The following is a 21,597-nucleotide window of genomic DNA, read 5'->3' as shown; positions in this document are numbered from 1 at the left end:
TTCTATTGTCAAATTTACATATTCTTTTCTAATTCCTTGTTACAAAAAGATTAAGGGACCAAGGAAGGTGACATTGTCAAGGCACTGACTATAAATTCAGGAAGAACAGGGAGAGGTATAGATAGAACAAGAGGATAATGAAGTCAGAGGAAAAAGGACAAAGTGAGTGAGGATGGAGATATGATATTCATCTATTTACTGCATTAACATACATTAATGTGTCTGTTACAACAGAAGACAAAGGAAGTCATCAGTGTGTTAAGCTTGTGATTGATCATATTACTGACTATAATTGCTATGTACTATGCTTAACTCTAAAATGTAAAAGTTAACATATATTAGTATTATAAAATTTACCTCTAAATGATTAAACCTTGGATTTTTAACTTTAATTTTATCCTCCTGTATATCATATTCAGCAACTGTGTGATTAAACTCCATTTTGCCATTGATAACTTTCCACATGACAATATCATATCCAGAAATAAAATTTCCTGAAGGATCAAATTGGATCTTTGTTCCTTCATCAGTCACGTTTACTTTCTTCAGCTCTTCCAACAACTGAAAGAAGAATTGAGAAGTAATTAAATTCCATTTTATTTAAGATAATATCACCAAGTTTAATATCTAGTTCTAACAATGTGATTCAGGATGTTATTGTTATAACCTTTAGCATCAATGCCCAAACTGTGAAATTTCATTGTGAATGTTCTGAACAATTCCTTGGAGACATGCAGTCCTTAAAGAATTATTTGTGCAAAAATTCCTTTCTTAGGACACATGCAGGTAAATTATGGATTATAGAGAAAGCAATGCAAGCCAAACAAAATTCAGAACCTGTCTCACAAGGGAACTCTGTAAACTGAGCATTTCCTTGTTTAGTGAAGAATTTCCTCTTTCCAACAGCATGAATGGTAACTGATATTTGGGGGAAAATTAAGGAAGCAAGATTATAAATTTTAAAATTTTTGCCTTTCACTGGTCCGTGGCAAATTAAACTTAATTGGAACCAGAACATTTGGTTTTGGTGTAAATAGCCTGGAATATTTCAACAGCTCATGGAAACATCCATGGTCTAGCTGAATAAAGTCTCAGTAACTATTTCAGCAGCACCACTCATAATTTATCTCAATGTCATATTATTTCATGGAATAGTATGTACCTTGATGTCAACATGGATTCATAGGGAATGTTATTACATTTTGAACCTGGCTTTAAAAGTCATTTCAGTGAATGCACTGCTAATTATCTGCTTGTCTCAGATAGAAGAGGGCTACAAAGTACCATATAGGTGTGTGGTACTTACACAAAGTAAAAATATAGTCCATTCTAGGCGGGATTAGAAGGGTCGTTTCCAGCGCTTGTTGTATTGGGAATGTATTGGGAATGGCCCTGCTATCTAACGGCACTGTTATTTTTTTCAAGCCTCAATGGTGAGGCGGAGTTCCTCAGTGCAGGATGAGATCGAGACGCTATTTAAAAATGGTGTCCTTTCTGAAGACTCCCCCCTGACGTGACCCTGGAGCCCCCATTGCCCCAACGCACCTGTTGGGGAGACCTCTAGCCCCTTTCACCTCACCTCACACAGGCAGGGCACCCCCAGGCCCAATTCCCAGCATGGGCACAAATGCCACCTGGGCACCAGTGTGGCAGTGTCACCTGGTACCCTGATAGCGCCAGGCTGGTGCCTTAGTGTCAGGCTTGCAGTGCCAATGTGTCCAGGTGGCATAAGCAGTGCCAGGGTACCATCCTGCCCAGATACCAGCCACCTGGGGTCCTCCAATCACATGGGAACCCCCCCCCCCTCCAAGTGCTGTTCCGCCTGGTCCCCATTTGTGGGGGACCAGGACTGAATGATGCACAGTTGGGGTCTCCTCGGCGAGGCCGGTTGAACCCGGGAGCCGGTTTGATCTAGCATTGGCAAGTCTGGGACCTGCCCATTGTGGGTGACATCCAGATCGCAAAATCTCACGAGATCTCATTCGATCTCGCGAGGTGAAACGACCATCGGGAATCTAATGACCGCGTCCCGATCTGATTCTGGCAGGACGCGGCCGGTAAATTGTGCCAATACTTTAAGGGCAGAGTCAATAAACAAATATATAAAGTGTGGTGAATGTAACTCAGTAATTCACACTGTATTGTATATATATGAGACCATGCATTTGTAAGCGCAGTTGCGTTGCCCGACCACTAGGGGAAGTAGCGCTGGGAATGCTTAGGAGTTTGTACAGGGCTCTACCCTTGGCTCCGCCCACGACTCCTCCCCCTAGACTGCTGTATAAATACCAATGCTCAGAGCCAGTCATTCAGTTCATCGAGAGTTCAACGCAGAACAGGCTGGCTCTGTTGTAAGTAGATTAAAACCACTGTTCATATCTTAAAGCACGTGTCTAGTAAATTGATGGTTCCATCATAAAGGACTTCCATGGAAGCTACATGTATGTGCCTCCGAGTAGATTAATGTCATTCAGCATTTGTGCTGTAGGATAATGATTTACCTTCCAAGGTGCAAAGTCGAATGTTTTCCTGCAAGTTCCTTCATTACATTTTAGTAGATTTCGAAGAGCATGAGCAAGAGCAGTCACTGACCATTGTATGCTAGAAATAACACCTGGTTCAATATTGTTCACCAGAAAATCATCTTCCTGATATTGTATTGCTGTGTTGGAAACATTATATCTTTTAGCATCCACATGCCTATAGTTGGAAATACATGTCTCTACCTCATCGTTTTCAACATTTGCACAAAGGGCTCGAAGCCTGTAATACTTGTTTAAAAATGTGTTAACATTTGTCCTGTTAACTGGTAATTTCTTGATATAGTTTTGAAACTTATAAAGATTTCCACTTTTAAATGTAAATCCAACAATATCTCCGATATTTTCAATGCCCTCCAAATGAGTAATGTTGCTGTTGGTTGACCAGCTGTCACTTGCAATCCAAACTTTGCTTATGTTGTGAGTGCCTAATATCTTAAACAGTTCAATGACGTGCGTGCTTTTTCCAAAAATAACAATGACGTTCACTTTTGTTCGGTTGATGACCATGTTTGCTATTTCGTTTATTCTGGAATTAGTTACTTGAATAGATGAATAAAATGGAATCACTTCTTGAAACGCAATGCATATACCAAGGCTTTCTGCTTGTGTAATGAAGTTATCTATTCCAGACCGGCTGTATTCATCGTCACTTGCAATAGTTCCCACCCAGTTCCACTGGAATCTTTGAACCATCTTGACCATGGCTTTGGTCTGATAGTCGTCACTTGGAATAGTTCTTAAAAAAGCAGGAAATCGAGCCTTGTCACTGAGGATTTTAGCAGAAGCTGAGTAACTGATCTGTGAAAAAGATTAGAATGTTCAGAAGGTATTACTTTTGAAGTCTGCATTTCTAATATGTACCATAAATAAGGGTTGTTAGTCAATCATTTTGTTTAAATTTTGCAACGGTATAAGGCCACATTGACATAGGAACATAGTACATAGGAGCAGGAGTAGGACACTAAGCCATTTGAGTCTGCTCCGCCATTCAGTAAGATTGTGGCTGATTTCTCCTCCCCATAACCCTTGACTCCCTTGTCCATGAAAAATCTAACTCAGACTTGAACGAACAGAAAGACCCAGCCTACACTATTTTCTGGGCAAGAGATTTTCACGGACCAATGACCTCTGTCTTAAAAGGTAGATCACTTATTCATAAACTATGTCAACTACTTTTAGTCGTCCCTGCCCCCCCCCCCCCCCCCCAGATGAGAATAGATTCTGCTGGTAACCACCCCATCATATCTCCAAAGAAACGATTCAGGGAAGTCCCTTTTTCCCAACAATCAAACTTTTTTCTTTTCTTTCCCAGTAACTAGAAATTGAATAATTTTGAAAATTTCTGATGCTGAATGTTACAAACTACAATTTGAAGTATGTAGAAACGTCATACATTTCAGAGAGGGCAGAATTAAACGAGCTAAATGTAGCACTTTGCTTTCTAAACAAACAACTCTACATGATCTCATTACTGTTGATTTGAAGATTATGTGTCACGCAAAAGCACAGGACGATGCCCAATGTACTACAAATTGAAAAGAAGCTACCATAAAATATTGGATGACCTTTCCCCCTCTGCCAATTTTCCAATGGTACTGCGCTACAATCGCCCTCCAATTCCTGAGCTAGGGCTCTCACCTACTTTTGATAGGTCTGATTCCCTGCCGACATTCCACTCTGTGGAAGACATCCCAACCTCCTCTCATTTCAAACTTTATCCACAATGGTCACCCATTAAAGGGCAGAAAGGGCCAAAATCAACACCTCCAAGCAGAAACCAGCTTGGCTTGTTGCTCCTTTGCAACATTTTTGTAGCTGCTCTCTCTCCATCAACACCCACGGCACCTGGTCCCCATTGTTAAATACCACAAGTGAACCATGCCGGTGTCATGTCCGCCTGGTGGAGGTGCAGCATCGTGGGAGACCGGAAACTACCGGATCGGGCCTGTTAATGACATGTTAACGAGTGCTACTGTACGTTTTACATGCCCATGCTGGCGCAGGACATGGAATGCTTTCACACTGCCATCGAGGCACCGGAACATGGCGTCTGTTGGCCGTCCGGTGCCGGCCTCAATTTCCAGCTGACGCCCGATTCTCTGCCCGATCGCAATGCGCGAATCCAGCCCCAGCTTTATAACTGTGGTCTAAACAATACCTGCTTCTGAGCGACTAATCTGGTCCTGAAAAAAGGATTTTATATTTATAGAATTTTGTTAAAAGTCTGCATGACGATCAATTGGATTTTTAAACTTTTTAAAATTAAGTTTTTCATGATATCTCATTTTCAATCTCAATCCCATGTGTAAACCAAAATCTTTATTCTAATGCTGTGAAATTTGTAAAGACAGGTTTAATTATTTATGCTTTTTATTTCCTGATTGGCTATCTGTGAAAATTCTTGAATGTGAATGTTTGCTTGCATAGCGTGTTGACCATTTGGCACTACGAATCTCCATTGCTGTAATGAAATCAATTATACATCAAGAGAATTAAATTTCTTGATACAAAGATCACAACAGCTTTCAGTACAGTTTTCGTCGAGATCAGTGTCAAATACCGTACTTTATTTTCTAACTGCAAAATCTTGGCCAATAATGATGTAGAATAATACCTGCAAGAGCGAGGACCAGGTAGTGACATACCACAGAATTTCTTGTGCTAGTGCTAACAGTATTTTGTATTTTTAAGAGGGAGAAAATCATGAGTGAAATGACTTTGGAATAATTTACCACAGAATATAACTCTGTAAGTGTATTTCTGGAAAGAGAGTGTATGTTGATGGTTAAAGAAGTTTTGCAGGATTGTTATCAGTCATCAAAGAACAGGCTTATTGGCCTTGTGGGCTTTTCATTTTTTTAAATGTTTATTTTCTTCTGTCATGTGAACTCATGAATGTGTTGCCACATTGTTAAACAACTCTAGCTTTGTATTACTCTATTCAGAAGAACAAGAAAAGATTTTACAGGGTAAGATTAGCAAGATAAATACAAGAATAATTTGAATGCAAAATAAACAATGCCTAGATCCAATGAAGAAAACATAGTTACCTGAGGAATAAGTTGAATGTTTAACAACCTTGCAACGGCAATGCTAACTTCTGAGGTTCCAGCTCCAATAACTGCCTTTACTGCTGGCTGATAATCCGCATAATTGCACTGAACTTTGACGCAGTTGTCTGTCGAGTTGAATACGGAAAGGAACCTCAAAGTTGCTTTCAGTGCCTTTGTAGGCTCCGTGCAAGTGTCATAAATTTCGTACCCCAGTTTGATCCCAGGTAACAGAGTTGAATTATTTACCATCTCAATGGAGTAGATCAAGGCAATAGCTTTTACCAAGCCTCGCACATCATACCTGAACATCAGAGAAGAACAGAAGTAGAAGCAAGAATAGTAGATTGTCATATAAATATTGTGATATTCCAGTAATATGATCATTATCTATTGTTATTATGATAATGGATATTGCAGTCATTATTAATATGACCATTATCACTGAGATATTTAATATTATTATGATTTCTATTGTTATTATTCTATGATAGCTGCTACTGGAAAATAATAAATTTCATTTACACAGCACCTTTCATGACCTGAGAACATTCCAAAGTGTTTTTCAGTCAATGAATTCCTTTTAATGTGTGCTCACTGCTGTAATGTAGGAAATATAGCAACACACTTGCTTCCATCAAGCTTACATCTCAGAAACTAAAGAAATGAACAGATGATCTGCTTTTGGATATTTTTTTGAGAGATGAACATCGGTAAGGATTCCAGGTGACTTCCCCTATTCCTCATCAAATGATGTTTTTGCAACACTTTTTCAATACCAAATTGCAGATTGCATGCTGAAGTTCATGGAATGGAATTCAAACTCATGGAGCCAGAACTTCGGCTCACTAGCTTCCAATATGGCAAACAGGAAGTTTGTATTTATGGCCAAAAAGGTACCATATTGCCAACCCTGCCATATTGGAAAGGGTAGAAAAAGCATATTAGGAATATTTAAAGCCAAGAATAAATTGCACCTTTTGCAAAATCCGTTTTCGATTTTCAAATGTCTCAACATTTCACACGCCATGAACTCACATAACATAGTTATAAAATTGCAGAAAGTCAGTTGATGAAGGATAGTACCGGAGCCATTCTTTATACAATTTTAAAAGCATTTATTTCTGGAGTTATACATTATAAGCATGCATCTCCGAACTGCAAACACTAATTCAACCTGTGTCTAGGAAAGCAAATGGCCAGTTTATGCCCACAATTCCATTAAACGCAATTAATGTGCAATTAACACAGAGTCATAGTGGTCTATTGCACAAAAAATGCCCTGGAACCCATCCCGTCTACATCACATCTGGGAGTTTGAAACTCGCTGCCTGAAAGGGCGGTGGAGGCAGAGACCCCCATAACATTTAAGAAGTATTTAGATGTAGAATTGCGATGTCAAGGCATTCAAGGCTTATCACATCTATGCTGGTAAAAAACCAACTATTCGAATCCCATTTTCCAGCACTTGGCCCAAAGCCTTGAATGCCTTGACATCGCAATTCTACAACTAAATACTTCTTAAATGTTATGGGGGTCTCTGCCTCCACCGCCCTTTCAGGCAGCGAGTTCCAAACTCCCAGCGTCCCCTGGGTGAAAAAGGTTTTCCTCACATCCCTCCTAAACCTCCCCTGGCCCCTGGTCATTGATCCATCCATCAAGGGGAAACGTTTCTTCCTGCTTACTCTCTCTATGCCCCTCATAATTTTATTAATCTCAATCATGTCCTCCCCCTATTGTAATTGAAAATATGGAAGGATGTGTCATTTGAAACATGGATGTCTGGCAATATCTGGTCTGAGAGAAACATGAGAGGATACAGGGAAAGATCCCACGAAGGGTTAACAGCAGCTGCAAAGAACAGGATTATAAAACGCAGATTCTTTCTCCCAAACAGGCTTAGCAAACAAACAGGATTTTTGTATGAAGCTAAAAACAATGGCTCACACCTTCATTGAAATTAAGCATCTTAGTCAGCATCTGGAAAAGCATGGATGAGGGTTTCAGTTGAGCTAGGTGATAAATGTAAACCTTTCAAGTTATAACCAAGTGTATTTTTAGCATTACGCTAAAAGCAATGATTCACACCTTCATTGAAGTAAAATCAGCAGATGGAAAAGAATGACTAGAGGGGCAAATATATAGGTGTGAAATTCTGCTAACACCAGGTAAATTAAAGAAAACTGGAGACAACCTGTCTACAAGAACACAAATTAGACCCAAATCAAAATCAAAATTATGAGCTGGGGACACAATTCGATAATAAAACTATAGAAATGACAGGAACCAGACCAAAATTCACACCCCTATTGAAATCAAAGCATTTTTGAACATCACAAGGAAACAATGTAATCAGAGATCTATGAGCTGATGTCATTTCAAAATGAAAGCTTAGTCGTGTTAGAGAAATTTAGATTAAAGGTACCTTTTACAATCCAAGTGAAATAAAAGTTACTTTCCAGTAAAGTCATAAAAACGTAATAACTGTTAGAAAGATATATAAACCCTGAGAAAGGGGCAGAGAGGGAGAGAAGCAGAGAAAGAATCAGAGTCGGTTTACAGTCAGCTCGGTCATGGGAAAGGGACAGAGCAAAGCAGCCGAGCTAAAACAGCTAATACATCTAAGGAAGACCAGAACATAAAGAGGAGACATAGTCAGCTCAGAAGAGTCAGCTCAGAGAAAGTCAGCAGAGCCAGCTCTCACAACTCGGTACATGGGAAGGATAGGACATAGCAACCGAGCAGAACAGTGAATACATCTAAAGAAGATCAGATTTTAAAAAGAAGATTGATTGTCAAGTTGGGCCTGAAGGTCCCTTCAACCAACCAGAAGGATCCAGAAGCAAGATCTTTTTACTTTTCTGTAAAGACAGTGATTGCATCTTTTAAAAGAAAAAAAATCTATAATAATAAAATAACTTAAAAGTTTTAACCTGAAACAGTGGTTATTACAAAAGTGTACTTTACTTACATAGCAATGCGGGACCCAGGATCGATGCTACTGAGTGGTAAGTAGATGAAATCTTCTGTGAAGGTATGGGTTATACAGGGAGATAACTTGAAAATATTGTTTGACCTGAATAGCACCCACCGAAGCCTGCTTAGGAGTCAGGGAGTGAGAATCCCTGTTCACCATTTAGAATGTCGGCCCTTTTTGGTATAGGGGGACTTCTAAGAATAGTGGTGAGTTTTCAACAACACTATCCAATCTCCCTTCAGAAAGAAAACTCTCCAGCCCAGGCAACATCCTGGTAAATCTCCTCTGTACCCTTTCCAGTGCTATAATGTGGATTCCAGAATGGCACACAATAATGTAGCTGTGGCTTAACCAACTTTTTATTCACTTCCAGCATAACCTCCCTGCTATTAAACTCTATGCCTCAGCTAATAAAGGCAAGTATATCATATGCTTTCTTAACCAGTTTATCCACCTGCCCTGCTACCTTAAGGGACCGGTGTACATGCACACAAAGGTCTCTCTGCTCCTCTGTGCTTCCCTTACCTTATTTGTTCTGCCCAATTGCATCACATCATACTTGTCCAGATTGAATGACAAATCAAGTTGGTCATCTGCAAGAGGCACTGCAATAACTCACCAATGTTCCTTAGTCAACACCTTCAAAACCCATGGCCACGACCATCTAGAAGGACAAGAGCAGCAGATACCTGGGAACCTCGTCACCTTGAGGTTCCCCTCCAAATCACTCATCACCCTGACTTGGAAATATATTGCTGTTCCATTATTGTCACTGGGGCAACATCCTGTATCTCCCTCCCTAACAGCACAGTGGGTGTACTACACCTCAAGGACTGCAGCGATTGAAGCAGCTAACTCACCACCACCTTCTGAAGAGCAACTAAGGATGGGCAATAAATGCTGGCCGAACCAGCGATGCCCACATCCCGTAAAACAAATTCCGTTAAAAAAAATTCATTTGTCACTGATCAGTCCATCTGACCAGTCTGTCTATGTCCTGTAATCTAAGGCTATCCTCCTTACTATATACCATGGGTGGCACAGTAGCACAGTGGTTAGCACTGTTGCTTTATACTGCCAGGAACCAGAGTTCGATTCCTGGCTTGGGTCACTGTCTGTGCGGAATCTGCACGTTCTCCCCGTGTCTGCGTGGGTTTCCTCCAGGTGCTCTAACTTCCTCCTGCAAGTCCCGAAAGACGCGCTTCTAGATGAATTGGACATAGAACATAGAACATTACAGCGCAGTATATGCCCTTCGGCCCTCGATGTTGCGCCGACCTGTGAAACCACTCTAAAGCCCATCTACACTATTCCCTTATCATCCATATGTTTATCCAATGACCATTTAAATGCCCTTAATGTTGGCGAGTCCACTACTGTTGCAGGCAGGTTATTCCATGCCCTTATTACTCTCTGAGTAAAGAACCTACCTCTGACATCTGCCCGATAGGGGCTGTTTAGCACAGGGCTAAATCGCTGGCTTTGAAAGCAGACCAATGCAGGCCAGCAGCACGGTTCAATTCCCGTACCAGCCTCCCCGAACAGGCGTCGGAATGTGGCGACTAGGGGCCTTTCACAGTAACTTCATTTGAAGCCTACTTGTGACAATAAGCGATTTTAATTTTAATTTTTCATTTTCATATCTATCTCCCCTCAATTTAAAGCTATGTCCCCTCTGACCAGAACTGCGCGCAATACTCCAAATGCTGCCGCACCAGAGTTTTGTACAACTGCAACATGACCTCACGGCTCCGAAACTCAATTCCTCTACCAATAAAAGCTAACACACCGTATGCCATCTTAACAACCCTCTCAACCTGGGTGGCAACTTTCAGGGATCTATGTACATGGACACCGAGATCTCTCTGCTCATCCACACTATCTTACCATTAGCCCAGTACTCTGTCTTCCTGTTATTCCTTCCAAAATGAATCACCTCACACTTTCCTGCATTAAACTCCATTTGCCACCTCTCAGCCCAGCTCTGCAGCTTATCTATGTCCCTCTGTAACCTGCAACATGCTTCCGCACTGTCCACAACTCCACCGATTTTAGTGTCATCTGCAAAATTGACTCACCCATCCTTCTAAGCCCTCCTCCGGGTCATTTATAAAAATGACAAACAGCAGTGGCCCCAAAACAGATCCTTGTGGTACACCACTAGTAACTGAACTCCAGGCTGAACATTTCCCATCAACCACCTTACAGCGAGCCAATTTCTGATCCAAACTGCTAAATCACCCTGAATCCCATACCTCCATATTTTCTGCAATAGCCTACCATGGGGCACCTTATTAAACACTTTACTGAAATCCATATACACCACATCAACTGCTTTACCCTCGTCCACCTGTTTGGTCACCTTCTCAAAGAACTCAATAAGGTTTGTGAGGCACGGCCTACACTTCACAAAACCGGGTTGACTATCCCTAATCAAATGATTCCTTTCTAGATGATTATAAATCCTATCTCTTATAAACTTTTCCAAGACTTTGTCCACAACAGAAGTAAGGCTCACTGGTCTATAGTTACCGGGGTTGTCTCTACTCCCCTTCTTGAACAAGGGGACAACCTTTGCTATCCTCCAGTCTTCTGGCACTATTTCCGTAGACAATGACGACATAAAGATCAAAGCCAATGGCTCAGCAATCTCCTCCCTAGCTTCCCACAGAATCCTAGGATAAATCCCATCCAGCCCAGGGGACCTATCTATTTTCACACTTTCCAGAATTGCTAAAACCTCCTCCTTATGAACCTCAAGCCCTTCTAGTCTAGTAGCCTGTATCTCAGTATTCTCCTCGACAACTTTGTCTTTTTCCTACGTGAATACTGATGAAAAATATTCATTTAGCACCTCTTCTATCTCCTCGGACTCCACGCACAACTTCCCACTACTGTCCTTGACTGATCCTACTCTTACCCGAGTCATTCTTTTATTCCTGACATACCTATTGAAAGCTTTAGGGTTATCCTTGATCCTACCTGCCAAAGACTTCTCATGTCCCCTCCTGGCTCTTCTTAGCTCTCTCTTTAGGTCCTTCCTAGCTAACTTGTAACTCTCGAGCGCCCTAACTGAACCTTCACTTCTCATCTTTACATAAGCCTCCTTCTTCCTCTTGACAAGTGATTCAACTACTTTAGTAAACCACGGTTCCCTCGCTTGACCACTTCCTCTCTGCCTGACAGGTACATACTTATCAAGGTCACGCAGTACCTGTTCCTTGAAGGAGCTCCACATTTCAATTGTGCCCATCCCCTGCAGTTTCCTTCCCCATCAGATGCATCCTAAGTCCTGCCTCATCGCATCATAATTGCCTTTCCCCCAGCTATAACTCTTGCCCTGCGGTATATATCTATCCCTTTCCATCGCTAAAGTAAACATTCTGGACATTCTGAATTCTCCCTCTGTGTACCCTGTAGCCATTTAAAATGGGCAACTGCAAAGGACTGTGGGAATTGTGGTCAATTTGGGACACAGGCAGGTATACAGTCTCTGGGTATTGCAAAGAAACCAGACCTGGTAGGAAACTCCCAGTTCATTAAAGATCAATCACCATTTTCCCCAAGACAATAGCATTCGCATTTAGGACCATCAACGATAGCAGACTAACCGGCGCCACCCCCCTTATTTGGAAAGGCCTACATACCTGGGACAATGATAGCTAGGACCCGCCCAGCCATGGATGTATCCCCCCCCTAATTGGCTAAGATCGATGAGGATGATCAAAACCCTATCGATCCATTGGACCTGGAGTAAGGACTGCCCAAAAGGGCGCAAAAGAGACAAAGGATAAAAAGCCCTGTGCACTAGGGATCGGCCTCTTTTGGCACGGCCTGTGCGCAACCAACTGTAGCAGAACAACCAAGTTCAAGGACTCGCAACCATTTCCTGAAGGACGAGCCCAGCTGAGATGAACCCAACAACTTCCAACCTGGATAAAGGCCTTATCTCGCACAGTGCCGGTCACTCGAAGTTAAGTAAAGGTCATCTCAGTCATTAGGTGTAGTTTAGTATGGAGCCGTGTGTATTGTTGCATAGAGATACAAGTCCTGTGTTATTAATAAACTGTATTTTTGAGCTAACATACTGGTTGTGTGGTAATTTGGTCAATATAAGAAACAGCTTGTGATTCACCTAAAGGGTAAAAAGGCAACAACCCGAACAGGCTCCGGAGTGGGGCGACTGGGAGATTTTCACAGTAACTTCATTGCAGTGTTAATGTAAGCCTACTTGTGACACTAATAATAAAGATGATTATTACCATTATTAATTTTTCATCATCTGCAAACTTACTGATTAACCCTCCTACACTAAAGTCTAGATCCTTTATATAAACCACAAGCAACACTGATCCGTGCGGAATCCCACTGGACACTGGCTTCCAATTAGAAAAATACCCCTCCACCATCACCCTTTGCTTCCTGCCACTCAGCCACTTCTGGGTCCAATTTGCCAAATTTCCTTGAATCCCATGGGATCTTACCTTCACTTTCAGTCTCCCATGTGGGACCTTATCAAAAGCCTTGCTGAAGTCAAATGCTATGTCAAATGCATTGCCCTCATCTACACACTTGGTCACCTCTTCGAAAAATTCATTCAAGGTAGTGAGACATGACCTCCCGTTAACAAAAACATGCTGACTGTTCTTGATTAATCCCTGCCTCTCCAAATGTAGATTAATCTGTCTCTCAGAATTGCTTCCAATAGTTATCCCACCACTGAGGTTAGACTGACAGGCCTGTAGTTTCCTGATTTATCCGTTCCTCCCTTCTTGAATATTGGTACCACATTTTTAATCCTCCAGTCCTCCAGCACCTCTCCCATGGCCAGAGAGGAATTGAAAATTATTGCCAGTGCCCCTGCTATTTCCTGCCTTGTCTCACTCAACAGCCTGGGATACATTTCATCTGGCTCTGGAGAGTTATCAGGCGGAATTCTCCGTTTCGAAGACTAAGTGTTGATACCAATGCAGAATTCGTGGATTTTCATGACAGAAAAACTGGCACCACACCTGGACTGATTCGGCTATTATTAAGACGATGCATGGAATACAATCGATTCCAATAAAAAATGGTGGGATTCATCGGGTTCGTGATAGACACTCGGGAGGCTGACAAGCTGCGGCCGCACAAACACATTACAATCCCCACACACACACTTGTCCCAGCCAACAAGATGGCACTGGTTGTGTTGGAGTACGCCCATACATTTGATGAGCCGGCAGGGGTCAGAGGGCACCCAGGAGTGTTCCCTGGGGGACACCTATATGATCCGTGGCACTAAGTCAAAAGTGTGCTGTTAGTGGTGTCTGCAGCTGCATGGCTGGCTGTGGCAATGGTGTTCTGTGCCCATCCAGCCTGACCCCACAGCCCACCTCCTTGCCACCTTCCACTACTCCCCCCCCGGCTCTGGTAGAAACCCCCTAGCGAGCAGCACAACTGTAAGCACACTATGGCCATGCTGGACACTTTCCGTATCCACTCTCCCTCCCTCAGCAGCCGCCACGCCGGTTTCACTATTTTTAAAAGCACAAGTGAAGTGTGTCGTTGAGAACTCAGCCCATCGGAGGCGGAGAATCGCAGAGGCCCCGGAGAATAATGGGTCGGATCCACTAATGATATGCACTGAATATACTTGGAAAACAATTTAGGATTTTGCAGGTATCCTTTCATGACCCTTTTTTTCCTCTCTTAATTTCCTTTTTAAGTCCCTTTTGCACATTCTATACTCTTCTAGGGTTTCTGCTGTTTTGAGCCCTCGATATCTGCTGTAAGCCTCCATTTTTCTCTTGTTCCAATGCTGTATATCCCTCGATATGCAGGAATCACTGGATATTTTGGTTCAATTCTTTTTCTTGACTAGAACATGCTGCCACTTTATTCTTTCTATTTCCTTCCCGAATGTGTCCTACTGTTCTGTCAGATCTGACCCCAGGGGGTGCCCCGACGGTGGCCTGACCCGCGATCGGGGCCCACTGATCCGTGGGCGGGCCTGGGCCGTGGGGGCATTCTTTCCCTCCGCATCGGCCGCTGTCAACGTCCACCATGGCCGGTGTGAGAAGAACTCCCCTGCGCAAGTGCTGGGATGATGACAGCACATGATGGCGCTCCCGCGCATGCGACAACTCACGCCGGCCGGATTCCGCACCTTTGGGGCGGCCCGATGCCGGAGTGGTTCGCGCCACTCCTTTGCGCCGGAGTGGCCCCCCTGCCGGTTCGCGACGAATCCCGCCCCTGAGCTTACTAAAATCGGCCTTCCTCCAGTTTAAAACTTTGATTTCAGGTCCTTCCTTGTCCTTTTGAATAATCATGATTTGGAGATGCCAGCGTTGGGCTGGGGTGGGCACGGTAAGAAGTCTCAAAACCTCCAGTTAAAGTCCAACAAGTTTGTTTCGAATCACTAGCTTTTGGAACGCAGCTCCTTCATCAGGTGAGGTGATTCACCAGATAAAGAAGCCGTGCTCTGAAATCTAGTGATTTGAAACAAACCTGTTGGACTTTAACCTGGTGTTGTAAGACTTCTTACTTTTCAATAACAATTTTGAATCTAATGGAGTTATGGTAACTGTCTGCAAAATGCTACCCCACTGATACTTCAATCACTTACCCAGCTTTGTTATCTTAAGTTAAATCCAAGACTGCCCGTTCTCTTGTAGGACCTTCTACATACTGGCTTAAAAAGATCTCCTGGATTTTGAGAATGCATTTTAAGAATTCTGCTTCCTCAAAATCTTTCACATTATGACTACCCAATTAATGTTGGACAAGTTGAAATCCCCCACTATCACTACACTATTACTTTTACACTTCTTTGAAATTTGCCTACATATCTGCTCTTCTATTTATCTCGGACTGTTCGGGGGCCTCTAGAACACTCCCAGCAATCTGATTGCTCCTTTTGGTTTTTAAGTTCTCCCTATAAGGCTTCATTTGAAGAGCCTCCTAAGATGTTGTTCCTCCTTACAGCTGTAATTGATTCCCTGATCAAAATTTCGACACCTCCCCCCCCCCCCCCCCCCCCCCCCCCCGCCCTCCTCTTCTACCACCTTCACTGTCTCGTCTGAAAATCCCATATTCTGGAATATTGAGTTGCCAGTCTTGTCCTCTATCAACCATGTCTCTGTGGCAGCAATGACATCATACCCACATGTTTTAATTTGTGGCCTCAACTCCTCTGCTTTGTTTGTCAGACTCCTTGCATTAAAATAAATGCCACCCAATCTTACCAAACTCCCTTATGACTTAACTGGTCTAGAATTTCTTTACCTTCCTGACTCATTTGCTGCCTCTTGTAATTTTGTCTGTGCATCTCTCCCTGTTGAACCTTCTCTCAGGATTTCACCCCTCTGCCAAGTTAGTTTAAACCCCACAAGCAGCACAAGTCAATCTCGCTACATGGACGCTGATCCCATTTTAGTGCAACCCGTTGGCCTTGCATGGTACCTTGACATGATACTAACTGATACTAATTAACAGGGGAACACAAGAGTTAGGAGCAGGAGATTCTGTCGTTTGAACCTACTCAGTCATTCAAGAAGAGCATCGCAGATCTGATTGTGGCCTTAACTCCACTTTCCTGTCCAGCTCCCAAAGCCTGAGCCCCTTGTCGATCAAAAATCGATAAAGCGAAGGTGAAGCTGAGAGGAGCAGAGTGACTCATCAAATCTCACAGTAATTCCAACTCGTTACTAATCAAGTTTTCAAGTCAAAGATTTAATGAAGAGGTAAAATGAAACAGATGAAAATTCAGTTAAATTTAAAATTCTAATCCTTATTTCAAATCCTTTCCTAGCCTTGTCCCTTTCTACTTCAGAAGTCTCCTCCAGCAACACAACCCTCCAGATGGTCTCTTTCAATTTGATCTACCTTTGATGGCGATAGCTTCAGTTGCCTGGTCCCTAAGATTTGGAATAGTCTCCCTACACCTCTTTACCTTCCTTTCCCCCTTAATAATAATAATAATAATAATAATAATATAATAATCTTTTTAGTGTCACAAGTAGGCTTACATTAACACTGCAATGAAGTTACTGTGACAATCCCCTAGTCGCAACATTCCAGCGCCTGTTCGGGTACACAGAGGGAGAATTCAGAATTCTCAGCTGGTACAGGAATTGAACCCATGCATCTGGCCTTGTTCTGCATCAGAAGGCTGCTGTCCGGCCCACTGAGCCAAACCAGCCCCTTTAACATAAATCAAACTTTAAAACTTCTTACAAGCAAGTTATCATAGTTTCCTGCACATTTCTGTGGCAGTGTCCCCTATGCATTGTTGTTTTTAAAACCTCAGCAACTCATTCCTCTCAAGATTGACATTTCTGTCTTTTAAACTTATTGGGTGGGAGGAGTGGAGAGGGGGGGGCGACACCATCGGGGGTGCGGGGCAGTTGGGAGTCACTATTGTACCCCAATAAACACGTTGCACCTGAGACATGTGCAGCTGCTGGCACGTTGTTCCGCAATGCAGGCTGATCTTCTACCCCTGCCCCAGCACCCCCCCGGTCATGGTGGTTAATAATGCTCATACACAAGGGTGGACAACCACAGGTGCTCACTCCTATTGGCTCACTCATCGTGCTTGCTCTACTTAATACAGCTGTGTGCTGCAGACTGCGGTGTACAATTGATGTTTCCTGTAGCCGACTGTGGTAATTTTTCAAAAATTGAAAATGAAGTACGAGGATCTGGCACACATAGGGTTAATGGGGAACTGACTAGAGTGCTGTAGGAGAGTGCATGACCTGCACCCCAGCGAAGCCCAATGTTGAACAGATCCATGTGTACTGGCAGGCATGGGGACAGCACCTTGCTTCTACTTTACTGTATATTTGTAAATAATTTTGAGAGACAACAAAGACTTACAGTTAACCTACGTATGGCTACGAAGATTTCTTCAGATCTACCAAACTGTAACCAACACCCTACAACAGAAAGCTACTAGTAAGTCCTCACTCCGTGCAGGAGGCAACAGGACATATTCCAGTCAGTCAGTCCAGAGAAGCCTTATCCAACATTGCTCCTCAAATCAGTCTTGGCCTATGTGCATTGGGAATGATCCCTTCTCAGCAGTATCAGCACAACCAGACACTGCTGGAGCAGGGGGAAATGTTTAGATACAGGCAGGTTTGAGATTTTGCCAGAAAGAAGATACAGAGCTTCCCAGTTGAGCCGGCATCCACATTCCTGGAGGAGGTGCTGACGACAGGGGAACTGGAGAAGGGGGTAGTATCAGCGGTTTGCGGAGCTATTTTGGAGGAGGATATGGTACCACTGGAAGGGATCTAAGCAAAGTGGGAGGAAGAGTTGGGAGAGGATATGGAGGAGGGGTTCTGGTGTGAGGTGCTCTGGAGGGTGAATGCCTCCACCTCGTGCGTGAGGTTAGGGCTGACACAGATGAAGGTGGTATACAGAGCACACCTCACGAGGGCGTGGGGGGGAGCGGCCGCTAATCATGTTCATATGTTTTGGTCCTGTCCAAAGCTAAAGCATTACTGGAAGGAGGGTTTTAGGGTAATTTCTAAAGTGGTGCTTGTGAAACTGGACCCGAGCCCCCGGGAGGCCATATTGGGGTGTCGGACCAGCCAGGGTTGGAAACGGGTGCGAGGCAGATGTTGTAGCCTTCGCCTCATTGATCACCCGAAGGCAGATCCTGATGGATTAGAGAGCAACCTCCCCACCCTGTGCCCTGGCGTGGCAGGGGGACCTGTTGGGTCTTGACTCTTGAGAAGGTTAAGTTTGAGCTGAGGGGAAGGACGGAGGTGTTCTACAATTAGATTAGATTAACAGTACAGCACAGAACAGGCCCTTCGGCCCTCGATGTTGTGCCGAGCAATGATCACCCCACTCAAACCCACGTATCCACCCTACACCCGTAACCCAACAAACCCACCCCCCTTAACCTTACTTTTTAGGACACTACGGGCAATTTAGCATGGCCAATCTACCTAACCCGCACATCTTTGAACTGTGGGAGGAAACCGGAGCACCCGGAGGAAACCCACGCAATCAAGGGGAGGACGTGCAGACTCCGCACAGACAGTGACCCAGCCGGGAACCGAACCTGGGACCCTGGAGCTGTGAAGCATTTATGCTAACCACCATGCTACCGTGCTGCCCACATTCATGGGCATTATTCAAGAACTGGATAACATTGAACATTAGCTGGGAGGGTGGGTGGGAGGGTTGGGGGGGGGAGGGGGGCAGTGTGTGTTAATGCTGATTATGGGTGATTCCCGATTCCTTTTTGTCATTTGTTTATGTGAACATGCGGGCTAATGTTTGGGGTTTGGTGGGAGGATGGGATCGTTGTTATTGATATGGGGATTGACATAATTGTTACTGATTATTGTTATTGTTGGTGGGTGTTACATAGGGAGAAAATGTGAAAAAGGAGGAGAATAAAAGATATTTTCAAAAAAACATCTCAATGCTTGAAGAAAAAGGACTACAGCATCTTAATGGTGCAAAGTATCTACTTGTGTTAGGGTGTGCATTATAATGTGTAAAAGTTGTTTACTTCCGATTCTGCACTCTAACAAATGTGTTTACATCACTGCATTTAAGCCAATACATTCATCTGTAAAAACTACTTTTAATTTAGAACAATAATTTTTTACACCATTTACACTGACTTAAGTTATCATTGAACATGTCTCACTCCATTTGCTATTGTTTAGATGGGTCACTTACCCTGTACATGGTTGACTCTCTGGTTTTTTGATACTCATAATTGTTCCATGGACTGGAATGAGACCACCAATGATGATATCTCCTGGGGCCCCGGTATTGTCAAAATCATCAAGAATTTCACAAGCAAGCGGCAGATTGATGGATAAGGTACACCATGTGAGAAACACGTACAGAATCATGCTTCGAAGCATTTTAAGATTGTTTCCTCATGACAGACTGGATCAGATTAGGCTTATTCTTTGTGCACAGCCGGCAAGTTTCTGTGGGTTACATGAGAAACAAACTCGGAAATACTCAGCCACACCTTGTTTAAAAGTTTCTGCTTCTTCCATTGGTTAAACGTGGGTTTCTGGATTGTAGAAACACAATAGGCACCAATCAGAAATGCACTGGTATGTCATCATTGCGCAGGTGTTCGATTCCAGTGTTGTTTATTTGCGTCATGTTATGGCAAGTTTCATTCGTGAAAGATTTGGACATTTTATGAGTTTAATATTCTGGCAGACAGGCGATCATCAGGTAGAATAACAGATGAACGATTTATTAATGTGAGAAACTATATACAGAGAGTGAAATGAATGAGTCCAAACTTCTAACTGGGAAACCAGTGCTCTGCGCCTAGGGTTCATGTGCTCGGGCCCCTGCCAATTGGGTCACATGACACTCCGGGAACCCACCCTCCCCCTTAAAAGGATACTTTCCCACATTCCTCTCCCTTTAGGTTCCCACTCAACATTTTTCAATTAACAAAGGAACAATTTATAAAAATATACATGCATCTTTCAAAATAGTCTCTTATAAGATAAATTTGTTCAGGGAGCTTCTTAATCCTTTGAGAGTAACACAGTTCACTCCTGGGTGCTTCAGCAGTAGAGGTAACTTTGGTTTGAACCGCAATGGGTTCAGTCTCGACTTACAATGCTGCATCCTCAATATCCTGCAGGTATATCCTGCAGGTAGTTTCCTCAATTCCCCCGGAATATATTGGGTTCATCCTGGGGTAGTTTGCTGTGGCATTAATTTCATTTGTAGCCGTATCACTGACAAGCCTACTCGGGTCAGGTTGACACATTGGTTCTGTGTGCGGTTCTCTCCTCTTCAAATAGTCCATGTGTTTTTTAAATCTTCTTTGAACATCTACCTTATATGACACTGGACCTGTTTTGCCATGACCATTTCTGGGATCCAATTTGGCTGGCTGCTCCACAGCCAGTTTTTAGTCCTTGCATATTCTAATGGTTCCATCTGTCTTTTCCACTGGCACAATTGGAGCCGCCCACTCCAAAACTGTATAAGTTTGACGGTACCTAATTCTTTTAATCGCTTGTGTTCAGACTAAACCTTCTCGCATGAGGCATAGGGGGCGGGTCGAGTTCTGGACATCTTGAGCATGGCCACTGGATCCTGGTAAATCTTTCCTTTAAGGCCCTGTATCTTACCCAACTCGTCTTGGAAACATTCTTGATTTTTAAAAAAATGCCATGAAGACTTTCTTTGTTGATTTGGAAGATTTTTCGACAATTTAATTTAATTTGGTGAAGACAATCCCAGCCCATCAGACTTGGCCCTTGGTTCAATTCCCATAGTGGCTGAGGATACCCATATTTTACCCACTTTGATGGTGTTTTAATTGTATACTTCAAATTAGATCTCAGGGTTATTCTCAACACTCTGATGTGTTGGGTAAGTTGGGTCTGTGAGGACTGCATTTACTGCAGCAGTGAGAGAGACAGGCTTCCAACACATGCAGAAATGCAACTCGATTTTATTGAACTCTCAACTATCATACATACTTAAACTGTGGATTGACACTATGCTGAGTTGACTGGAGACCTGAGGCTAACCTGACCAGACTATCTTACTACCGCATGGTGTATGTTCTAGTTGTTGGTCACAGGCTCTGACTGTCTCAGAGGCTGGATCCCAAGAGAGCGGGAAAACTAGTGCCTTCTGGCTTTATAGTGGTCGTGTCCTGTCTGGTGATTGGCTGCTGTGTTCTGTGTGTTCATTGGTCATCCTGTGTGTCAATCAATGCCTGTCTGTGCGCCATCATATACTTGTGTGTATATTATGACACACTCTACTGGAGTCGGAGGGTGTTTTTGATGGTACCCTGTGGGCTCTGTTCCGTCTTGCATTTCTTCCTAATGTGCCCCCTCCTATTGCAGGTATAACAAGCAGCTTCCCTAAATTTACATGTCCCCCACACTGGTAGCATTCTTCTTTAGGTTTGCAGGCTAAATTCCCTATATCTCGGCGCTCTCATTTACTCAAAGCCAGTTTTGCTTATTGGTTTCTGCACCATCATCTCTGACACCATGACTGCCAGTGGCTTCCA

At 43.2% G+C, this 21,597-nt stretch overlaps 1 protein-coding gene across 1 annotated transcript in view; it reads right to left on the bottom strand.

Moving 5' to 3' along the window:
• The window catches only part of gprc6a (G protein-coupled receptor, class C, group 6, member A), a 33,128-nt gene extending 13,587 nt beyond the window's left edge, over positions 1–19,541 (bottom strand). The window contains exons 1-4 of the mRNA XM_038799612.1: positions 19,260–19,541; positions 5,594–5,897; positions 2,502–3,341; positions 358–561 (exon numbers count right to left, since the gene is read on the bottom strand). Of these exons, the coding sequence (XP_038655540.1) occupies positions 358–561; positions 2,502–3,341; positions 5,594–5,897; positions 19,260–19,450 (1,539 nt within the window). The 5' untranslated portion in view covers positions 19,451–19,541. The remainder of the gene's footprint in view (positions 1–357; positions 562–2,501; positions 3,342–5,593; positions 5,898–19,259) is intronic.
• Between the last annotated feature and the right edge of the window lie 2,056 nt (positions 19,542–21,597).

This window comes from Scyliorhinus canicula, chromosome 6 (genome assembly GCF_902713615.1).
Source record: "Scyliorhinus canicula chromosome 6, sScyCan1.1, whole genome shotgun sequence".
NCBI lineage: Eukaryota > Metazoa > Chordata > Chondrichthyes > Carcharhiniformes > Scyliorhinidae > Scyliorhinus > Scyliorhinus canicula.
The sequence above is the reverse complement of the archived record's forward strand: the minus strand, read 5'-3'. Positions and strand labels throughout refer to the sequence as shown.